This window comes from Volvox carteri, assembly GCF_000143455.1.
Source record: "Volvox carteri f. nagariensis unplaced genomic scaffold VOLCAscaffold_17, whole genome shotgun sequence".
NCBI classification, from domain to species: Eukaryota; Viridiplantae; Chlorophyta; class Chlorophyceae; order Chlamydomonadales; family Volvocaceae; genus Volvox; species Volvox carteri.
The window spans coordinates 1,792,520-1,810,562 of NW_003307560.1; the positions used below are offsets into that span (position 1 = coordinate 1,792,520).

At 54.9% G+C, this 18,043-nt stretch overlaps 4 protein-coding genes across 4 annotated transcripts in view; 2 read left to right on the plus strand and 2 right to left on the minus strand.

Moving 5' to 3' along the window:
• VOLCADRAFT_90638 (uncharacterized protein) overlaps positions 1-4,164 on the minus strand; it is a gene marked incomplete at both ends in the record, with an annotated part of 8,681 nt that extends 4,517 nt beyond the window's left edge. The window contains 7 exons of the mRNA XM_002950183.1: positions 155-259; positions 773-856; positions 1,139-1,212; positions 2,601-2,662; positions 2,980-3,079; positions 3,501-3,575; positions 4,121-4,164. Of these exons, the coding sequence (XP_002950229.1) occupies positions 155-259; positions 773-856; positions 1,139-1,212; positions 2,601-2,662; positions 2,980-3,079; positions 3,501-3,575; positions 4,121-4,164 (544 nt within the window). The remainder of the gene's footprint in view (positions 1-154; positions 260-772; positions 857-1,138; positions 1,213-2,600; positions 2,663-2,979; positions 3,080-3,500; positions 3,576-4,120) is intronic.
• Positions 4,106-8,115, plus strand: cbr1 (NADH-cytochrome b5 reductase). Its single transcript, XM_002950078.1, has 5 exons — positions 4,106-4,326; positions 4,411-4,795; positions 5,034-5,167; positions 5,772-5,910; positions 7,478-8,115. Exons 1-5 carry the CDS (start codon positions 4,216-4,218, stop codon positions 7,582-7,584), a joined length of 876 nt encoding a protein of 291 aa, XP_002950124.1. The 5' UTR covers positions 4,106-4,215; the 3' UTR covers positions 7,585-8,115.
• A 2,900-nt stretch (positions 8,116-11,015) lies between these two features.
• VOLCADRAFT_49160 (uncharacterized protein) lies at positions 11,016-11,210 on the minus strand (the record flags this gene model as incomplete). Its single annotated transcript, XM_002950184.1, has 1 exon — positions 11,016-11,210. A coding segment is annotated over one exon (195 nt), but the record flags the coding sequence as incomplete, so codon positions are not given.
• A 3,112-nt stretch (positions 11,211-14,322) lies between these two features.
• On the plus strand, positions 14,323-17,381 carry VOLCADRAFT_90641 (uncharacterized protein; the record flags this gene model as incomplete). The annotated part of the gene is made up of 5 exons (XM_002950079.1): positions 14,323-14,427; positions 14,678-14,749; positions 16,608-16,694; positions 16,933-17,056; positions 17,344-17,381. 5 exons carry the CDS (start codon positions 14,323-14,325, stop codon positions 17,379-17,381), a joined length of 426 nt encoding a protein of 141 aa, XP_002950125.1.
• Positions 17,382-18,043: the final 662 nt, after the last annotated feature.

The window sequence follows — 18,043 nt, forward strand, 5'->3', positions numbered from 1 at the left end:
ATCATCCGCCCCCCACCCCCACCACTACCCAGCACAGGCCACGCGCACACTGCCCCCTTCCACTGCCAATACCTCAACCCCCCCAAGGAGAGGAAGTCGGGAGGTCGGGTAGTGAGGAGGGAAGGTAGGGTACGCACGGCGGCACCGCCCTCACCCGCCAGTGCGAATGACGGAATGGAGGCCCCCGCGGTGGAGTGCTGCGCCCCCACATTCACCGACACCATCAGCCCGGAAAGACCCGCGGTGACGTACATCATCGCTGACTCCGTGTGTGTGTGTGTGTGTGTTGGGGGGGGGAGAAATCATATGCGGGGGGGGGCGGGGAAAGAGGGGGAAAAAAGGGGGGACGCGAAGCACAGACGAGTGAAGGGAAACGGGGGAGCGGGAAGGCGGGAAGAACAAAGGGTGTGTTTTATTGATCAAGGTGCCTTTTGTGTGTGCCATGAACATTCATATATAATACATGTTTACAGACATACATACAGGAACCCCTCCACCACCACCACCAACCCCTTGCGCCTGCAACCAAGGATTTAGCGCCGTGGGGGGGGGCCCACCACCGAATCCCACCACCGCTCTTCTTTCCGTAAAATCAAACAGACAACAAACTGCCGGATGAGACCGTCTCAGAACATTTTTATCGCCATTACCAACCAACCAACTATACACATACAGACCGGAAGGGCTCCACCGCCACCTCCCAAACAAACCCCGTCCTTTCTGCCTCCTCCCCCTCCCCCTCCCCCAACCACCGCCCCTCCTCCACACTCACCAACCAGCCAGGGACTGATCTCCCGAACCAGGAAATGACCAAACGTCCAAACCATTCCCATATTGGCAGTCAAGTGGATGGCACCTGCAGTCGAAGGGAGGACACAGGGTTGTGTGTGTGTCTATCTGTCTGTATGTATGTATGTGAATTCTTGGGGTCCCCGAGGGAATAATGACATGCAAGAGCCGGAGGGGGGAAAAGAGAGAGAAAGTCAAAATGTGCAAGAAGCGACCCAGTCAACAATTACCCGAGGAAGTGAAAGGTCTATGGCCTACCGTACAGAGAATGTACGAATGGACGTACGGCGGACAATTTGCCATGTGCTCCACAAGACCCCTCACAGAAAACAGTTCTTTGAATCTTTACCTGCGTTATGGAAGAGTGAGGTGATGAGGCGCCAGTACTGGTGCCGGTTGATGATGCGTTGCGTGTAGGTGCCTCTGTGTCCCCGGGTGGGGGGAGGGGGGAGGGAGGAAAGACAAACCACACACGATTGAAGCTGCTGCCAGGGCAAGAGAGTAACAAACGTAGAACTAACCGAAAGGCGTCCGTGGCGACCGTGACCTCGGGATGACAAAGTGAAGAAGATGTCGTGAAAACTACCTACCTACGCCGCCAGAACTAAAAAAGCGGAATAGTATTGCCAATCCGTAAAGTAGTAGTAGTGAAGGCGGCGGAAGGGGGGGAGGGGGGAGGGAGGGGAAAGACAAACCACGGACGAGTGAAGCAGATACCCGAGATACGCGGAGATCTCTCTCTCTCTCTCCGGCCAAAGGGGAAAGAGAGAGAGGGAGGGAGGGACGGGTTTCGTGTGATGATGATTATAATGGTGGAAGAAGAAGAAGAAGAAGGGAAAGCAAAGAGTTACAATTGTCCGACAAGTCCCAAGCGCCATCAACTGCCGTACGAGTCGAAGTAAAAAGCCATGGTATATTGGGTAGGTGGTGGTGGCAAACGTCCACAATTTTAGGCAAGCACAGAACAAGACGGCTGGTGGCAGTGCCCCTGTAGTTGGGGGAGAAGCGGCAGCAGCATTCCGGCAGCAGCAGGAAAGGACCAGTACGGCAGTACGTCTGGGCGAAAGAAACGGCCAGGCAGGCAGGGGCCTAGTGAACGGGCACAAAGAAACGTATACATAATATAATAAATAATAATATATATAATAATATATAAAATAACAAAATTACGCCGCCCCCCCCCCAGCCAGCCAGACACGAACGCCAGATGATACCCTGGTCTGGTCTGGGCTGACACTACTGCAATTAGCGGTTTAAGGTCCTGGGTTCGATTCCCGGGGAGACCCCCGAAGTAGTCGGAGCGCGAGATTATGGCTAGCTGCTGAGATGTAGAGTTGAGGTCACAGTTGATGGACCAGATTCGCACGCTGGATTGGTGGCGATTGCCGAACCCTCCGTCTCTTCGGATGTTCGGGTGAATGGATGAGGAGGGGTCCCTGAAGGCTGGATCCGCCGCCTTGGACTCAGTTCGTATGGCGAAGACAGTGTGGTAGTGGTGGATGGTGCTATAAGGTGATAAATCGTAGAACTGACAATGTGATAAAGCGGCCCAGAAGCCTCCCACTCTGTAACATTACATTACATTACAGATGATACCCGGGCGAGTTCCTCAGGGTGTGTGTGTTTGGAAAGGGGGGGGAGAAGCGCGGGATATGGAGCTCATGCGAGAGTGTGTATGTGTGTGTATGTGTATGGCGCACTCACACCCCCACATCCCGCGCTTGGTTCCCTCCCCCCTCCCGCACACTCACACACCCCTCCTACTCCTTACCCAAAAGTCACGGGCCAGGTAAACTGTACGGCCCACTCACCCCATTTTTAAGATACCATCCTGCCCGGGCCCCAGCAACGGATTGTCCTGCAGGTCCGCCACCTGCGAGGCGCATGTGTGTGTCCGTATGTATGTGTGTTTATCTGGACCGAACCGCGAGATGTACAGTGGGCAGGTATGTGTCTAGGCGTGCGTGCATGTTAATCATCCGAGCCGCGATGAGGGGATGTCTATATATGTGTGTGTGTGTGTGTGTGTGTGTGTGTGTGTGTGTGTGCGTGGTACGGAATGTGGGCTTTGGAGGGGGCGGATGCGTCGGGAACTGGAGGTCGGTTGCGGGTTGCCGAGCGGCAGCCTGCAGGACGACCCAAAAATTCAAATTGAACCCTAAGGCCCTGTTGACTTGCCTGCCACTCCACTACGTACAGCCCGACTATGAAGTACACGAGCTCGCCAACTGCGAGTATGTTGTACATCCAGGTGAAAACACGCTGGTGCCGCCGCAGGCGATTACGTGCCCTGCGGTGGGTAGCGGCGGTGTTTGTGGGGGGGAGAGGTTTGGGAGAGCGGAGGGTCGGCGCGGGCGGATGGTCCATTGCTGTGCGCGCGCCTCATGCGCGTGAGCACCGGTGGGTGATATGGCGGATACGGAGGTTAGTGTGTGGGTGTGTGAGTGTGGGATAGCCTTGCGGTAGGTTATGGAAGGTTGCGCGTTTCGACGTTTGGTGCTAGGGTTCCATGAGGCTGACGTAGAACAGGTGGAGTGGGCCAGGTCGCTGCTTTGAAGGTAAGCTTAAAGTTTGCGCAAATGCGTAATACCGTAAAACCATTTTGGCTTCGTGTTCGGCCCAACTAGAGGCCATCGACGAAATGAAAGAACTACAACTACAAAGAGCTCCGTACGGAGCGCACTAATTTATTTGCAACGGAACGTACTCACTTCTCCTCAATTTGCATTCGATAAGTTTCCTGTGCTTGAACAGCTAAGGCAGCCTGGTTAGCCTGTGTTTGAGACCTGCGTGCCAGTACCGAATATAGGTAGAAATAAAGCAGCTTTCACCGTATATGGCAAGTGACAGGCAGCTGATCAAACCAGGCATTACTCCCTCAACCCAAGGCCTCAAAAGCTTTCAGGAGCCCTATCCAAACTTTGGCTTAAGCGTCAGAGCCTACCAGTACTCGGTGCTTGAGCCCGTAAACGGTCCATTGGGTGGCACCGGCGGGTAGGGAACAAGAGATATTGTTGGTGCGGACATTACTTGCTACTTAAGACTAAGATGGTGTTGCCGTTCCTGGTTGTCACAGCTCGCCTCTCGAAGCACATCCATAGATTTTTGTCAACACCATGGAAATACTGCGTACCATATATGATTATAGGCTTAGGAAAGGCATTTGAACTCCCTCTACGATCTGGTTGTCTTCCTTGTGCCTTCTCTTACTTTCTCGTTTCTCTGCATGTTTTCGTACAGCTTACGTTACGGCAACATTTCGCGCGTAAACGGCTGCTGAACGACTTAGTGGCTGAATGGCCTAAATATGTGTGCACGCAGACGGCCTTACCTACTCCATAGTCTAAGGCAGGGGCCTTCTGTTGCTTGAGTCATAACGGAAACTGCCCCGCCGACGGAAGCGCTGGAACATCGTTCTGCTTTACCATGGCACCTACACAATCATTACCGCCGTCTTTGGATGATCTTCTAGTATTTGCAAAGGCAAACTGGCAGTTGGTGCTGCCGGTCGTCGTCATCATCTTGGCTTTGGCGCTGGTGCGCGGTCGCTATTACTGGTGCTGTATGGGAGTACGGATTTTGATTTAAAGACTGATCCATGCCTGATCGCTGCGGCTGCAGGTGTTACTGCTGAAGAGGCCGAAAGAAAAAAAGCCTTTCCTTGACCCAAGCGAGTTCAAGCCGTTACCGCTCACAGAGAAAACCTATATAACACATAACACTGTGCGTCTCCGATTCTCACTACCGGATCCTAAGCAACGTTTAGGGCTGCCCATCGGTCAGCACATTACGTTCCTTGCGAAAGGTGACGATGGGAAGGACATTTACCGGCCTTACACCCCGGTTTCCGATGATGACCAGCTGGGCAGCGTCGATTTCGTCATCAAGATCTACCCTCAAGGGAAAATGTCGCAAGTGATCGCTAAAATGCGAGTTGGAGATACAATGCTTATGAAAGGTCCTAAGGGCCGCTTCATCTACGCGCCTAACATGGTGAAGAATTTTGGTAAGCATCAATGGGTGAGGGTGGTTCTCGTGCTAAGCCTAAGCTCCACAGCCGGGTGGGGGTGCAAAGCGGCAGCTGGGCTCGCCTTCGTGCCGCATTTTAAGTCCGTCGTCCCAGCATATCCGACCTTCTCATTCCAACCTTGGACGATGGTTCTGTCAATTCTCAAACACAGCATTTCGTGCAGTTGGATGCGTGTGCTGTCAATCCAATCATCGTGTGCTTTACGCGCTGGCAGGCATGCTGGCGGGCGGCACGGGCATCACGCCCATGTTTCAGGTGCTCAATGCAGTCCTCAAGGACCCCAAGGATCGTACCCGCATAACACTTTTGTACGGTAATTTGACGGAGGATGATATCCTGCTTCGCAAGGTAAATCGGCTCCACAGCCACATGCTGGGGAGCGGTAACTAGTCGGGCTGGGCAACAGTTGTGCAGCCATACAGCGGGCAGCAGGGAAGGGCTGTGGAATGCATGGTCCCCGCGCACAGGACAGGTCTGCTTCCTCGGCAGGGTTTGCCGGTGGCTGCATGCGCGTGCACCTCCTCCCCTGGACGCACACGTGCCGCTGGTTGCGTCTCCGTCCCTGATTCACCTCCTAACGGACCGGCATATCATTTGGGACCGGCTGCAGTGCCAATGATGTGGTACATTGAGCTTGTCTTCATTAGAAGTTTCGATCCACGGGTCAGCTCCTGGTCAACCGTCAAGTGCTCAGCGCTGGCCAACCGCGAGCAACACTGCTGAGCTTTGGTCCATAGCTAGCCCCTTCAAGGGTTTGGGCGGTCTCTTTACAGCAACAAGCACCGGTGAAATCCCCCCGCCCCGCCGGCAGTTTATTTCTGGTTTCCTTGCATAAGTTCTCACACACACATATATATTGAGCTCTCAAGCCATTGGGTTTTCGCCGGGGTCACCCAGGGCCCATGCCCGCTCATCCGTTGCCTGGACCCCAACGCCTCCCACTTGCCTGCAGGAGCTCGATCAGCTTGTAGCCATGCACGGTGACCGCCTGTCCGTATTTCACGTGCTCAACAACCCGCCGGCGAGCGGCTGGCAGGGGGGCAGCGGCTTCATCACTAAGGAAATGATTGCGGAGCGCCTACCGGCCCCTGGTGGGTGACTAAAACGTCCTGATTCAAATTGATCTAGCGTACCCGTTTCTTGCCTGTAGCAAGTTACAAGTTCCGCACACAAGTGCGGGTGTGTCCGTGAAAGCCGTGGGGGCCATGGACGTTGTATTGGTATTGATGCGGGTACGCGGGAGGTCATCTTCATCCTCCCTCGTCCGGTTCAGGGCGAAGCGCCTCAGCGCGACGTGCCTGGCCTCCCAAATTTCCGAGGTACCTGGCCAATACCAGGGGTGGCGCCTCAGTCATAATGGTGCGCATGCTGCGCCCCTTAAAGACTAGATCACCATCATAGTTAGCCCGTATGCTCTTGTAAGCGGGACATTCCTCGAAAGCATGCAACTCATCTTCAACCGCTCCACAGTCACAAAGCCTATAGGTACGCGCGGTGCGCTCACGCCTGTTAGGCCTATTAACCTCTGACTTCCAACAGCCTAACCGTAAACGCATGAGCACATGATGTAGTCGCTGGGGCATGGTCACTTTATTGTGTTCCAACCAATCGTGACGCGCACCCCTAGGCGGGGCAGCTCCCATCCAGTTCATATAGCGACAAGCCTTGGCTCCGGTAATCCCTATGGGGAAAACGCGGGGGTCGCCCAAGATATTCGGGCACTCCCACCGTATGCATCAAGCCGCTTGGCAAATACCTTAAGAATGCTCCCAACTGGCAATTTAAGGGTGGCATAGTACGCTATAAGATCATTACCGCGCGTATTAGTGGGGGGTTCCGCTCCTAAGCTACTAAGAAAGGCTAGTACCTTACTTGCCCAACACTCAGTGACGCCCCCAAGTGCCAACTCCAGGTCAGCGATAAATGCCCGGTGACACAGCGTTCCCGGCGTCTTAACCACAGAGTTCCAAAACCTAAGTACAAGATTGGTCCAATGGAACTGGAGCGGCCTCTGTGACAGCTCGCGGTACAGGGAAACCATAGTCGGCCAACTACAGATCGCATGTATGCACGCTGTTCCTGGACCATGGGATTAGTCGTAGCACCTTCAAAACTCACATTTATGAAGTCAGGTCCCCAAACTTGCGCTCCATAAGAAAACACCGGTACAACTAGTGTATTGTAGAGAGACATACATAGCTTGGGGGTGGTAATTTTCTTATCTCGACACAGGGTGCTGAGCCCAAACGTGGCCTGCCTCCCTGCTGTGAGTAGTTGCTTGGTACATGCTGAGAACTGCACTCCTGTGCCATAGTGCAACCCGAGATACCGTGCCGTCTCGTTGCCGGTCAGCACCCGCAACCCCGCCCCACCTAACCGGTACTCAGCTTCCATAAGCCGCTTCCGCTCACGTGTAGCGCCCCATAAAATGAGGACCTCGCACTTGGCGGCATTCGCGACCATACCCGTCGCTTTGCAGTAGGCTTCGAGTAGCCCCAGAAATATATTGGGATTTGTCTTATTGAATCGGGATTTGTCCTACATGCATTGATGGCCTCCGCCCGCTTGGGGGAATGTAATAACATGGAGCTTTTGTGTGCGTTGGAAGCCTGAACCCGATTTCGTAGGCTTTACATAATTGTTTTCGAATGTACGCAGGCCCTGGTCATATGGTTCTCCGCTGTGGGCCCACCCCCATGTGCAACGCCATGAAGCAGCATCTGGACGAATTGGGATTCGGGGAGGAGGCGCAGTTTCAGTTTTGAGCAATGCTGTTTAGCAACACGTGATTAGGTGCTATGGCTTCGGAAGCGCTGAATAATTGGTTTCGATGGGCGCTGTCCTTATTACAGCAGGATGTTTGTGGAGGAAAAAGCATTGGCTGGGAGGCGATAATGTTTTGCGGCGAGACTGCGAGATCGAGGACGCCGCGGCGGTTAGCTTGGTGTTGTGCTGTGCGGCTACCGGGGGCTCGAGGCAGCGGTAGCAGGAGCGTGGAGGATTTGGGATGTTGATGACGTTGCGAGGCTTGAAACGTTGGGAAGCAGGTTGACGCAAGATCGCAGTGGCAAGGGGAAAGATGTTTCCTAAGCCGCTTTTGAAAATGGTACAGTAGTGGTATTGGGTGTTGTCAGCGATCACGCGCGTTATGTATGGCCGCGGAAGGTGGGACGATCTGTATGTATGCGAGAATATTTCTCTCTCGCTGGTAAGGGATATGGCAAAGATTTCGGCCGTGCAAAATTTGCAAGGATGGGCAGGTACTCACAGATTGAAAGAGGTAATGATACAAGGCTATCCCAAATGTGGAGGGGCAAGGCGATCCTGAGATCTCCGTCGCTGCGGCTCCAGTCATCGATCTGGGCCATGTTTGTGCGCAGCAGATTCGAGCGGTAAGAGTTGGTAACAGTACCGAGTTGCTGATCCATGTCGGGCTGAAAATTAGTAGTTAAGGACAGGAGGCATTTCAAGCCACTTGCAAGCTAGCCTCACTCAACAATTCCATGCACATACGTGCATATGGGCGAAGCCTTAACATGAGACAGCTGCAGCGATAACGATGGTTTGGGCCGTTGCCATGATTCACTGCAAAAAGACGGCTCGCATGCGACCGTGTGGAGTAAGACGCCATGACCATTTCGAAAGTGGGTTCTGCCAGGATGAGACTCTCAGGACTTGGCGTCTTTCTGCAACCAAATTTTCATTCAGCCAAGACATAAGGAAATGTCTTCAGACGGGTCGCATCATGACCCAAAATCCATCCGGCTATATTCGTAACGCCGCTACCAGGCTCTTTACCTTCATACCGTATCGAGGAGTCAGCCATGAACCCAGCTCGATGGTGTGGCCAGCGCCGAGATCAGGCCCCAGGCCCGTTAAGAGCTGAAAAACCTCCTTATATTCGGCCAGCAGGTTTTCTGGCGACACCAGGGTAGGGTCGGGCGCGGCCGCCGATGTGGCATCCTTGGCGTTTAGCTGGGCATCATCGTCGCTTGTTATGAGGCAGCGCAACAAGACGACCCTTGCTTCTGCAATTCTTTGATCTGCTTTAGAGACACTAGGTTGCCGCGTGTAAAACCACAGTTACATAATTCATGACCGCAACACCCTCGGACAGCGGCCTATTTAGGCTCTGCAGCCGATGCGAGCAGCCATGGCGTGTCATCATTCAGGTGCCCTGGCCAAAGTCGAGTACTGCATCCAGCCGCTGCCAAGAATAAGGTCGATGCCTTCGGCTAGCTTAGATGTAACTTGCACTACATGACTTGAACTACAATTTCGCAGCGGAACCCTTGGATACTCCTCCGTTTCTGGAACTGCCTCCAAAAGCAAGTGGGGTCCATTGCTCATGCAGTTTTACGGCAGCAGATAACTGATGCTCTGACCAACCCGGAATGGGAGGGTTGGGGAACCTCGATGTTACGACTGTTTTCCTACTTGGGAGTGCAATATTTGGAGCGGAATACCGCAAGAAGTCATGGGGGTAAAGGAGCGTGTTGACTGGTTGTTGAGTAGACCTCTACCCGAAGGAGCGGTGATAACGGCACAAAGGAAGCGTTTGATGAGCGGCTGGGACCATGCGCGTCTGACTGTCTTGCCAGAGGAGTACCCATCAGATGGGAAGCAACCGGGAGTGCAAATGGCGAAGTATAAGCACTGGATGGGGCTGCCCTTTTCGGGAGCCGCAGCCGTCATGTGGCCAACACATGCCAAGGTTTTCATTCCTCGTTTAGCACATCGTAAGCTAATGCAGTTTCGTTTATGTTGCTGGGCTTTGGAGGCAAACAGAGCACGAAGGGGCAAATACCATGTCCCCAGGGGGCAGCAGTTTTGCCGCTGTTGTGGTACTAATAGCCGAATCGAGGATGAAAAATACGTTTTATTGGAATGCCCAGCCTATAATGATATTCGTGCTGAAGAGGGATTCGATCATCAACAGAGCATGTTGGAGGCCATGAAATGGGAACCAGCACGTCTGGCGAGGATGTAGGAACGTATGTAGGCTCACCGAAACTCAGTTACCCCCTTTGGACGCTAGTCTGGGCTGATGTGCGGTGTTTCCTGTTTTCCAAGGCTTTTAGGCGTATAGATATCGCCCTTATGCCTTCGGCTCGTATGGGTAGTTTTACAGGTATGGGTTCACGCACCCCCAACCATGTTAACTTAGGGTTAACACACACGCACACACACACACACACACCTGACCTTGTAAGCGGACGCGATTTGCGCCGTCTCCCGGCACGCAAGTTGCTACGTGGCTGGTATGGGGCTGCAAGTCCAGTTTTTGCATGAGTGCAGCGGAGATGAAAGCGTGTGAAGTACCCAAGTCGACTAAGGCGACAGCTTTGGTGCTAGTGAAGTTGCATGGTAATAGTAGCGCGGTGTTTTCAGCCTGAGGTTCTAGTGCAGGACATTTGGACATTTCCTGGCAGGGGTCGAGCCATGCTTGGAACTCGCCACTGCAGTTTGGGGACCTGGTGCGGGTGCGCCTCTGGGTTTAGGTTTGGAGAAGATGCGAGAGTCTTTTGCAAACTTTTTGAATAGGGTCCAACCGCGTCTTGAAACTTCGTTTCCAGCTGGGCACACTTAGGCACCAAAATAACCACTCTAGTTTTGTCCGGGGTGCGCTGTTTGCAAGTGCTGTAGTGAGAATTGCGCGATCGGCTGGCGTGTTGCACCAGATATGCCATCCGCTAAGATCACGTGAATTATGGTTCGTAGCAGGCAAAGTCAGGGCACAAGGAGTTGTCGCTTTTTGCGTTACAAGATGCGTCGATCGTGAACACCCCACCCGAGGCCTTCTGCAGACACAAAAGCACTGAGCGAAGCACAGCATGGCTACAGTCCACTGTCGGTGGAGGCACCACTGGGTTCATGGGTTACTCCTCGATTTCCATCAGCTCCCCACACGAGCTGCCTGACACTACAATGTGGGCGATTACCTAGGTGTCCCCATTCTTGCGGTCATCATTGTAACGCTGCCGCTTGCTGCATTGGTTGCCATTGCCGAAGGGCTGCCCGCAATGGTAGCAAATATTTTTTCTTAAGCTAGCTTGTGTAACCAGACCGGCATCTCGAAGCTGCTGCCGTGGCCACCATTGGCGCCACCACAACCAGCACCATGGCCTGCTGCATTGCAGCCACCTCAGTGGGTGTGGTCGCTCTGGTGGTTGCGGCCACCTCAGTGGGTGTGGTCGCTCTGGTGGTTGCGGCCACCTCGGTGGGTGTGGTCGCTCCGGTGGTTGTGGCCACCTCGGTGGGTGTGGTCGCTCCAGTGGTTGCGGCCACCTCGGTGGGTGTGGTCGCTCCGGTGGTTGCAGCCACCTCGGTGGGTGTGGTCACTCCGGTGGTTGTGGCCACCTCGGTGGGTGTGGTCGCTCCGGTGGTTGTGGCCACCTCGGTGGGTGTGGTCGCTCCTGTGGCTGTGTCCACCCTGGTGGGTGTGGGTTCCACGGCCGCCATTGTGGCCAGCAGCTGGCTCGCTCGCGGCCAGCGGTGCATTGTTGGCGGCCGGGACGATGGCGGCTTGGATAATGGTTGGTTGCGGCAAAGGCTGAGGTGCCTGCACTGGAGGTTCTTCAGCCGTTGGCTGCACCATGGGGCCTGCTTCGGTTGGCGTGTTCAGCTCGATGGTAGGATGAGGCAGTGCGGCACACGGCAGGGTGCAGCCCACGAGACGATTGGACATTGGTGCTGGAAAAACTTGGGGCCTGCATCTGTGCATGCATGCTGTCCATCCTCCCCGAGAGATGCTCAAGTTTTCCAGCATCCAACCGTCTCACGGGCTGCACCCTGCCATGTGTCGCACTGCCTTCTCCTACCATCGAGCCGAACGCGCCAACCGAAGCAGGCCCCATGGTGCAGCCAACGGCTGAAGAACCTCCGGTGCCCGCCGTACCGGCACAGGTCACCGCCCCGGCCACCCTAACCCAACCAGCGCAGGCGCCTCAGCCTTTGCCGCAACCAATCATCGTCCAAGCCGCGCCGGCCGCCAACACTGCGCCGCCGGCCGCGTGCGAGCCAGCTGCTGGTCACAATGGCGGCCGTGGCGGCCGTCGCGGTGGCGCCAACGACGGCCGCGGCCGCGGCGGCAGCTTCGAGGTGCCGACTTGTGTACGCGAGCTAGCTAAAGAAAAAAATATTTGCTATCAATGCGGGCAGCCCTTCGGCAAGGGCAACCAATGCGGCAAACGGCAGCGTTACAATGACGACCGCAAGAACGCAGACGCCTAGGATATCGCCCACATTGCAGCGTCAGGCAGCTCGTGTGGGGAGCCGATGGAAATCGAGGCTCTTTATCTTGTATGGTGTCGATAATTGATTTGTAGAGTCGATACCAGGCTCTTTATCTTGAGGGGTCTTGCCGCTGTGTGTACGGCAACTGCTGTTCAAACATATCTGTTTGCTGCTGGTTACGGATTATCATTAAGAAGATTTGCCGCAGGTAATAGACCCCTAGTTTCACTGACGCTTATTTTGCACTACAGCACGGAATACGGACTTGCTTTCGGTACCATCAATCATATCGAGCCCAAAGGTGTTACCTTGTATTTCTGCTAGAGCGGAAATGCAAAGCTGTCTTATATCTAAGAGTGCAAGGACCGCGGTACTCTACCGCGGCTTTGCAAGGCGCCAGCCCTTGTTAACAAGACCCATCGCTTTCACTGCAAGGTGTGTAGTGGGAGTCAGACGAGCATCCAGCCTGCACCGATCCTCGCAGTGAGCTAAGCAACTTCTACGGTATATCGCAGTGGGTCGGGGCCAGAGCCCAGCCGTGAGGCGAAGGAACCGGAGCAGGAAGAAAAAACTCTCGCGGATGCCACAGCCACAACCACAGCCGATGCTGAGAAAGCGACTGTCATCCAAGCTGAAAGCAATCCCGTAGCCGAAGCTGTGGTGGTGGAGGAGGCCCAGCCCAGCACTTCCGCTGGCGGGGAGCAGGGGGGACGCGTGGAAGCAGCTGCTCCGCCATCCAGCTCAAGCCTGACGGCCCACCCTCTTGAAGAAGTGCCAGAAGAGGAAGAGGAGGATCTTATTGCTTCAAAGGTAGGCGGAAACAGCAGCAGCTGTTCTCTGGCAAGCTCGGCGTTCGAGATGAGAGTTGCGGACCACCATCTGGATGTGGGTTACGAAATGGGCATGGGTTCTAAACTTCGGGGTTAGGCCCTTGTTAAGGTACGTTGGGATCGACCACTGCGCGCGTTGAGAACTATATCCAGTTCTTGGGTCTTGGGGGGCCACAGCAAGGTTGCTCCCCCGTCGTAGTCTTCTCCATGTGAGTCATGAAGAGCAAACAGCAAGGTTGGGGGGACACGCACGTGACGCCGCTGCAGCTAACGATATGAGCTTGCGTTCCCATCGCGTACTCAGCCACATTGCCCATCGCCCATCGCAGCCACGTGTGTTCACACGTGTGTGTGTGTGTGTGCTTTTGTGTACTTGGGACTTGTTGGGTGTCCCCGGTCGGTTAGTTAGTTAGTTTTATTTGGTGGTCCACTTCGCAGGAGCTGTTCTCCGAAGTGATGGACGGGAACGTGTTCGGCAAGCGCGGGGAGCAGTGGCTGTTAGCGCAGGTGACGGCCATCGGCATGCTGCTCTTCCCGCCCCTGACCCTCAAGGTGCGCTGTGTGCGTGTGGGGCAGTGCGCGTTCCTCCTAAGGCAGCTGTGCATGTCTCATAAAAAGTGGCTTTTGGGACAAAACTAGTCCTAGCTTCGCGCGTCGGGTAGTGGGTAGTGGGTAGCCTTCATGTACGGCGGCTTGTGGAAGACGACCACTGCTGGTGGTCCGGCTCAGGCGACGAAAAGTGGTTGGCATTCCCTCTTGGTGGTAGCCGTGAATGTAGGTAGCATGTGTACATGGATCTCGCCCTCGCGAACCTGAACCTGGACGCTTGAAAGGCTCTGCCGTGGTGGTTCCGGCTTGTCCAGCAGGGTTTGGTGGACTTTGGCGCTACGTTGGCCCTGACGTCGGGTCTGGTCTTTATCACGACGGCGTTCTTCAACCTCGGACGTAACATCAGCCCGCTGCCGGAGCCACGGAAAAAGCACCAGCTGGTGTTGTCAGGCATCTATGGCAAGTGATTCGGAAAAAAACGCCTAACGCACCGGTTTGGGGAATTTCGATCTTTGGGGCAGTTGGGGGCGATTGCAGCGAATTGCACCGCGTTTTCACAGTCTCCGACACCAGCCCACACAGGCTCTATCAATCAACTTAATATGATAGGGCCGCATGACCAGCAGCCCGTTTGAGTTTCATGGTCAGGTTAAAGTAGCTGGCCGCCGCTGAAAGGGCCTCTCGAGATGCTGGTGGACGCGCTTGGCGCGTATTTGTAGTTGTTCACGGTGCCGTACAGTGTACCGGCTACTACAGCCGGTGTTGGGAGTGTGCACCTGTGAGCTGAGTTGGCGATATGGCGATTACGTACAAAACAATTTACCTTGCGGGCCCCAGCAATGCCATAATAGGTCCTTGCTATGTTGCGCAGGGTATGTACGGCATCCGATGTACGGGGGTCTGCTGCTGGCTGGCTTCGGCCTAGCCGTGCTCACTCGTAACGAAACCCGGCTGGCGATCTTGGCTTTGTTGTGGTGGGTCCTGGAAAATAAGGTGCGTGGATGGCCGGTGTACGTGTGTGGGTGTGTGGCAGGGGAGCCTGCTGGCGGGCACGCAGGCGCTGAGTCCGAGAACACGCCGGGTGCCGCTTGGCGTTACTGCGGACGCGTTAACAAACCCCTGTTTCCTTCCTCCTGTCGATGGCCTTACACATTAACCTCACCCCGTGCCGTCTGCACGGCGCTCGGCGGCCCTTTGACGACTGTCTATGTTACTGCTCCTGCGTTATACGCCTCCCATGCAGGTCGCGAGTGAGGAGAAGGCGCTGTTGGCTCGCTATCCAGAGTATGCGGAGTACAAGGCCAAGGTTAAAAAGGTAAGGTGCTACTGTGCCTCTTCCGCGTGTGCGCTCTGGCTAGGTACGTCTTGTCAGTCAGTTCCTTTTGTTATTGCCACCTACGCGCCCCTGTCGTGCGCCCCATCCACACTTGCACGCAGTTCTTTCCTTTCCTGTACTGAACGTCGACGAACCCGCCCTACCGATTGGCCTGAGCGGAGAGGAGCCAAGAGGAGGCAAGATGCAGGGTCTCGCCACCAGCGCGGCTTTAGCTTGCCGCGCTAAGAACCTGAGAACCTCCGGAGGCTGCTGGCCAGCCTTGTTGATGAATGCAGGAGGAGGGCGTTCCTGTGCGGCTGGATGAGAGCCATTCTGGCAGCGTACGATGGGCTGATTGTGAAATGCTGCAGCGTTTGCGGCCAGAGGAGGAAGAGTTTGGCTAGAGGATGCAACCGGTCTTGCGGGTCATGGACACTGCTGATTAATCCATGTGAATTTTTTGCCAACTTTTTTAAAGCTAGCTTTCATTGTGCTGCGGTAGCTCGCGCCAGTTATGCAGCAGCGCACGTCGATAGCCGCCTTGGCGGGTCCGCTTGCGGCTTCCGGCAGAGGCGCTGCTGCACCGCAACGCCACTGGCTCGCGGGCTGCATTCATTCGTTGTATGCATTATGTGTGGATGCGATCTCATGGCGTCGTGCCCAACGGGGCTAGAAAGCCATGCATGCCGAGATGCCGGAGAGACCTGACATGTTCGAGGGAGCTCACCATATGCAGCTTATTCGAGTGCGGGAGCGCGTTTGCGGTCTTGATTAGCTTTGCACTCGGGAGAGTGCTCAGTCTTGTGCATGTGATGTTTTCTTAGGTTTGCTGATTCCTTCTTCGAACTCCTGGCCGCCTGAAGGATCGGAAGCACCGTATGATCCAACCTGCTTGCGCCAGGCGACCCACACACTGGTGCTCTCACGCGTCAGAGGTCCAGCTTTTTTGCCCATGGCAGGTTAGGATCTGGGACGGCCACTTATTCGTTTTTAAGGAGGGGTGGCTGGTTAGGGAAAGTCCGCACGTTTATTACCCCTTGCTGCAGCCTAGGGGGGTGAGTCCCAATCTAGGGGGGTGAGTCCCGAACATATCTTCCGCTGCTCATGTGTGTTCTAGGAGGAACGCGTTGGGTTACAGATGTACGGAGATGTTACGACGCAGAGAAGCACCGTGACAGGCCGTCCCTTTTCCGCAGCACGTCCTGGTTCGGGTTCCGTGGTTCAGAAGCGTTCACGGTTAACTGCATATCGAGCTCGACAGATCACGATTCAAGCGCCATCCCTATTGCGATCTCGCCACATATGATGACGACGACGTCCCTGCTGCAGTCCACGAGCTTCCGACAACACAGCAGCAACACCTTTTTATTTAAGCACTACACCCCTGTACCCCATGCACGAAACCCAACAAATTCCCATGAAAGATATACATACCCGTAACGACCAAAACTCAGCCAAACGGCATTTGCGCAAGCAGGTTGCCATCATTCAAACGTTTCGCGGTATTCGGCAACCTCCCCTGCCCGATTCCAGCCCTCCTACCTGGCGTCAAAGACGCAGCCCGCTCCGATGCAACCTTCAAGAACCTGCCACACGGCTGATGGTCTTACGGTCTTCTCAGAAACATAAAAATGAGCCCCAACTCCCTGCCAAAACAAACTTAAACATCCATTGTACAGGCAAGCCATCCGATGAACCAGGGAAATGGGCATTTGATAAAAACGTGCAGTAAGCACTCCGCACACACATAGTAGCGTTACGCTTGAGCTGAAGCGCAAGCCATCTGCAACCTGTACGGCTTGCCAGCTCACACATTCTCCGCAGCGCACACGGCACATCCCGCGGCGGCATGATGCAGAGCACACATAGCCTTGTCGCAGACGGAATGCCGCTGCGCCGCGCCATCATCATCCCCAGCAAGGTTACTGGAATCTTGCCTACACAGGTGCACCACAGCCGCTGCTAAATATGGCATCCACTGTCCAAATTGCACAATATGAAAGTAATATACCCCAAACAAACCCTCACACGGACCTGAAACACGACTGAACTAACACCGCCCGACACCGCTTCCACAAGCTTGCCTCGCCACAGACGCAAGGAAAAAACACGACGAAAGCCCACCTCTCCTCTCGCATGCAAATGAGCATTTGATTTTTGAACCCGCTGCCTGGCTGCCACAGCAGACGTCCAAGCCGCCGCTCTTTCTCCGCTTCACGCGCAACGGCCCCCTTCCCCCCATCTTTCACAATCCGTTTGCATTCCGCGCACGTGCTGCCGTGCAGCAATTGAGCAATGGCATTATTGGTGAGAGGGCACGACCTTTTATCCTCGTATGTTCGTTTGTTCATCGATGGGAAGTGGAATGTCATAGGACGCATCCAGCAAGGCGCAGCACCCCTCCAAAAGAGCTTCCAGTACTTAAGTTGCGTTGCACTTAAATTGAGTGTTGCATGGAGGCAATAGAGATTTCTTAACGCAGCAGGCAAAGCACGCAGGCTGGCCCTCAATGCCACCGAGCGCTACCTCACTCTGCTCATGACATGGAGACTCACCGTGCGGTGGCTCCCCTCCTTCCCCTCACACCGACTCAGTTACTGAATCTGCACATCACCTGAACCACATCACCTGAACATAAACTCGTCCGTGCGCTCTGCACACGTCTTTTCCCCCGGCTCCCCAACCAAATTTGTTCTTCTTCTTCCCACATCCCTCGCGCAACTTGCCACCCTCCATCGCTCCTATCCACCCAAACGCCGTCTGCCTTCCCTCGTCCGTGCCACGCAAAGCGTGTAAAAAACTTTGCCCCAATCCACGACCCATTGCTTTATGCTTGGATTTGCCGTAGGAAACCCAAACGGTGTGTATTGCTGCGTCCTCAATAGTTCACATTAGTGCATATGTCTGGCTACGTTTGCCCCGCAGTAAACGAGAGCCCAGTCGAGTACGAAACTGAGGGAACGCCCCGCGCCGGCGCTGGCGCCCATGCTTCAACTGCAACTGCATCACGACACCTTCCTTTCACTCCCGCTCAGCGGGGCCCCGCAACGCACCTCATGCCTCTGCCAAACCACACCACCACCACCACCACCATTACCACGATTCACCCGGTCATCAGTGTCGACAGCTCTCGATTCGTTCAGAGGCGCCACGCCACGCACAGGGCAAGCAGAGGTATCAGCGCGGCACACAACTAACTAACGATAAGACCAACGGAGACAAGGTATGAGCCACCTGGCAGTCACCTGGTGGGTAAGAATGAACACCATCACCATGGCAAGGAAGGGGCGCGCC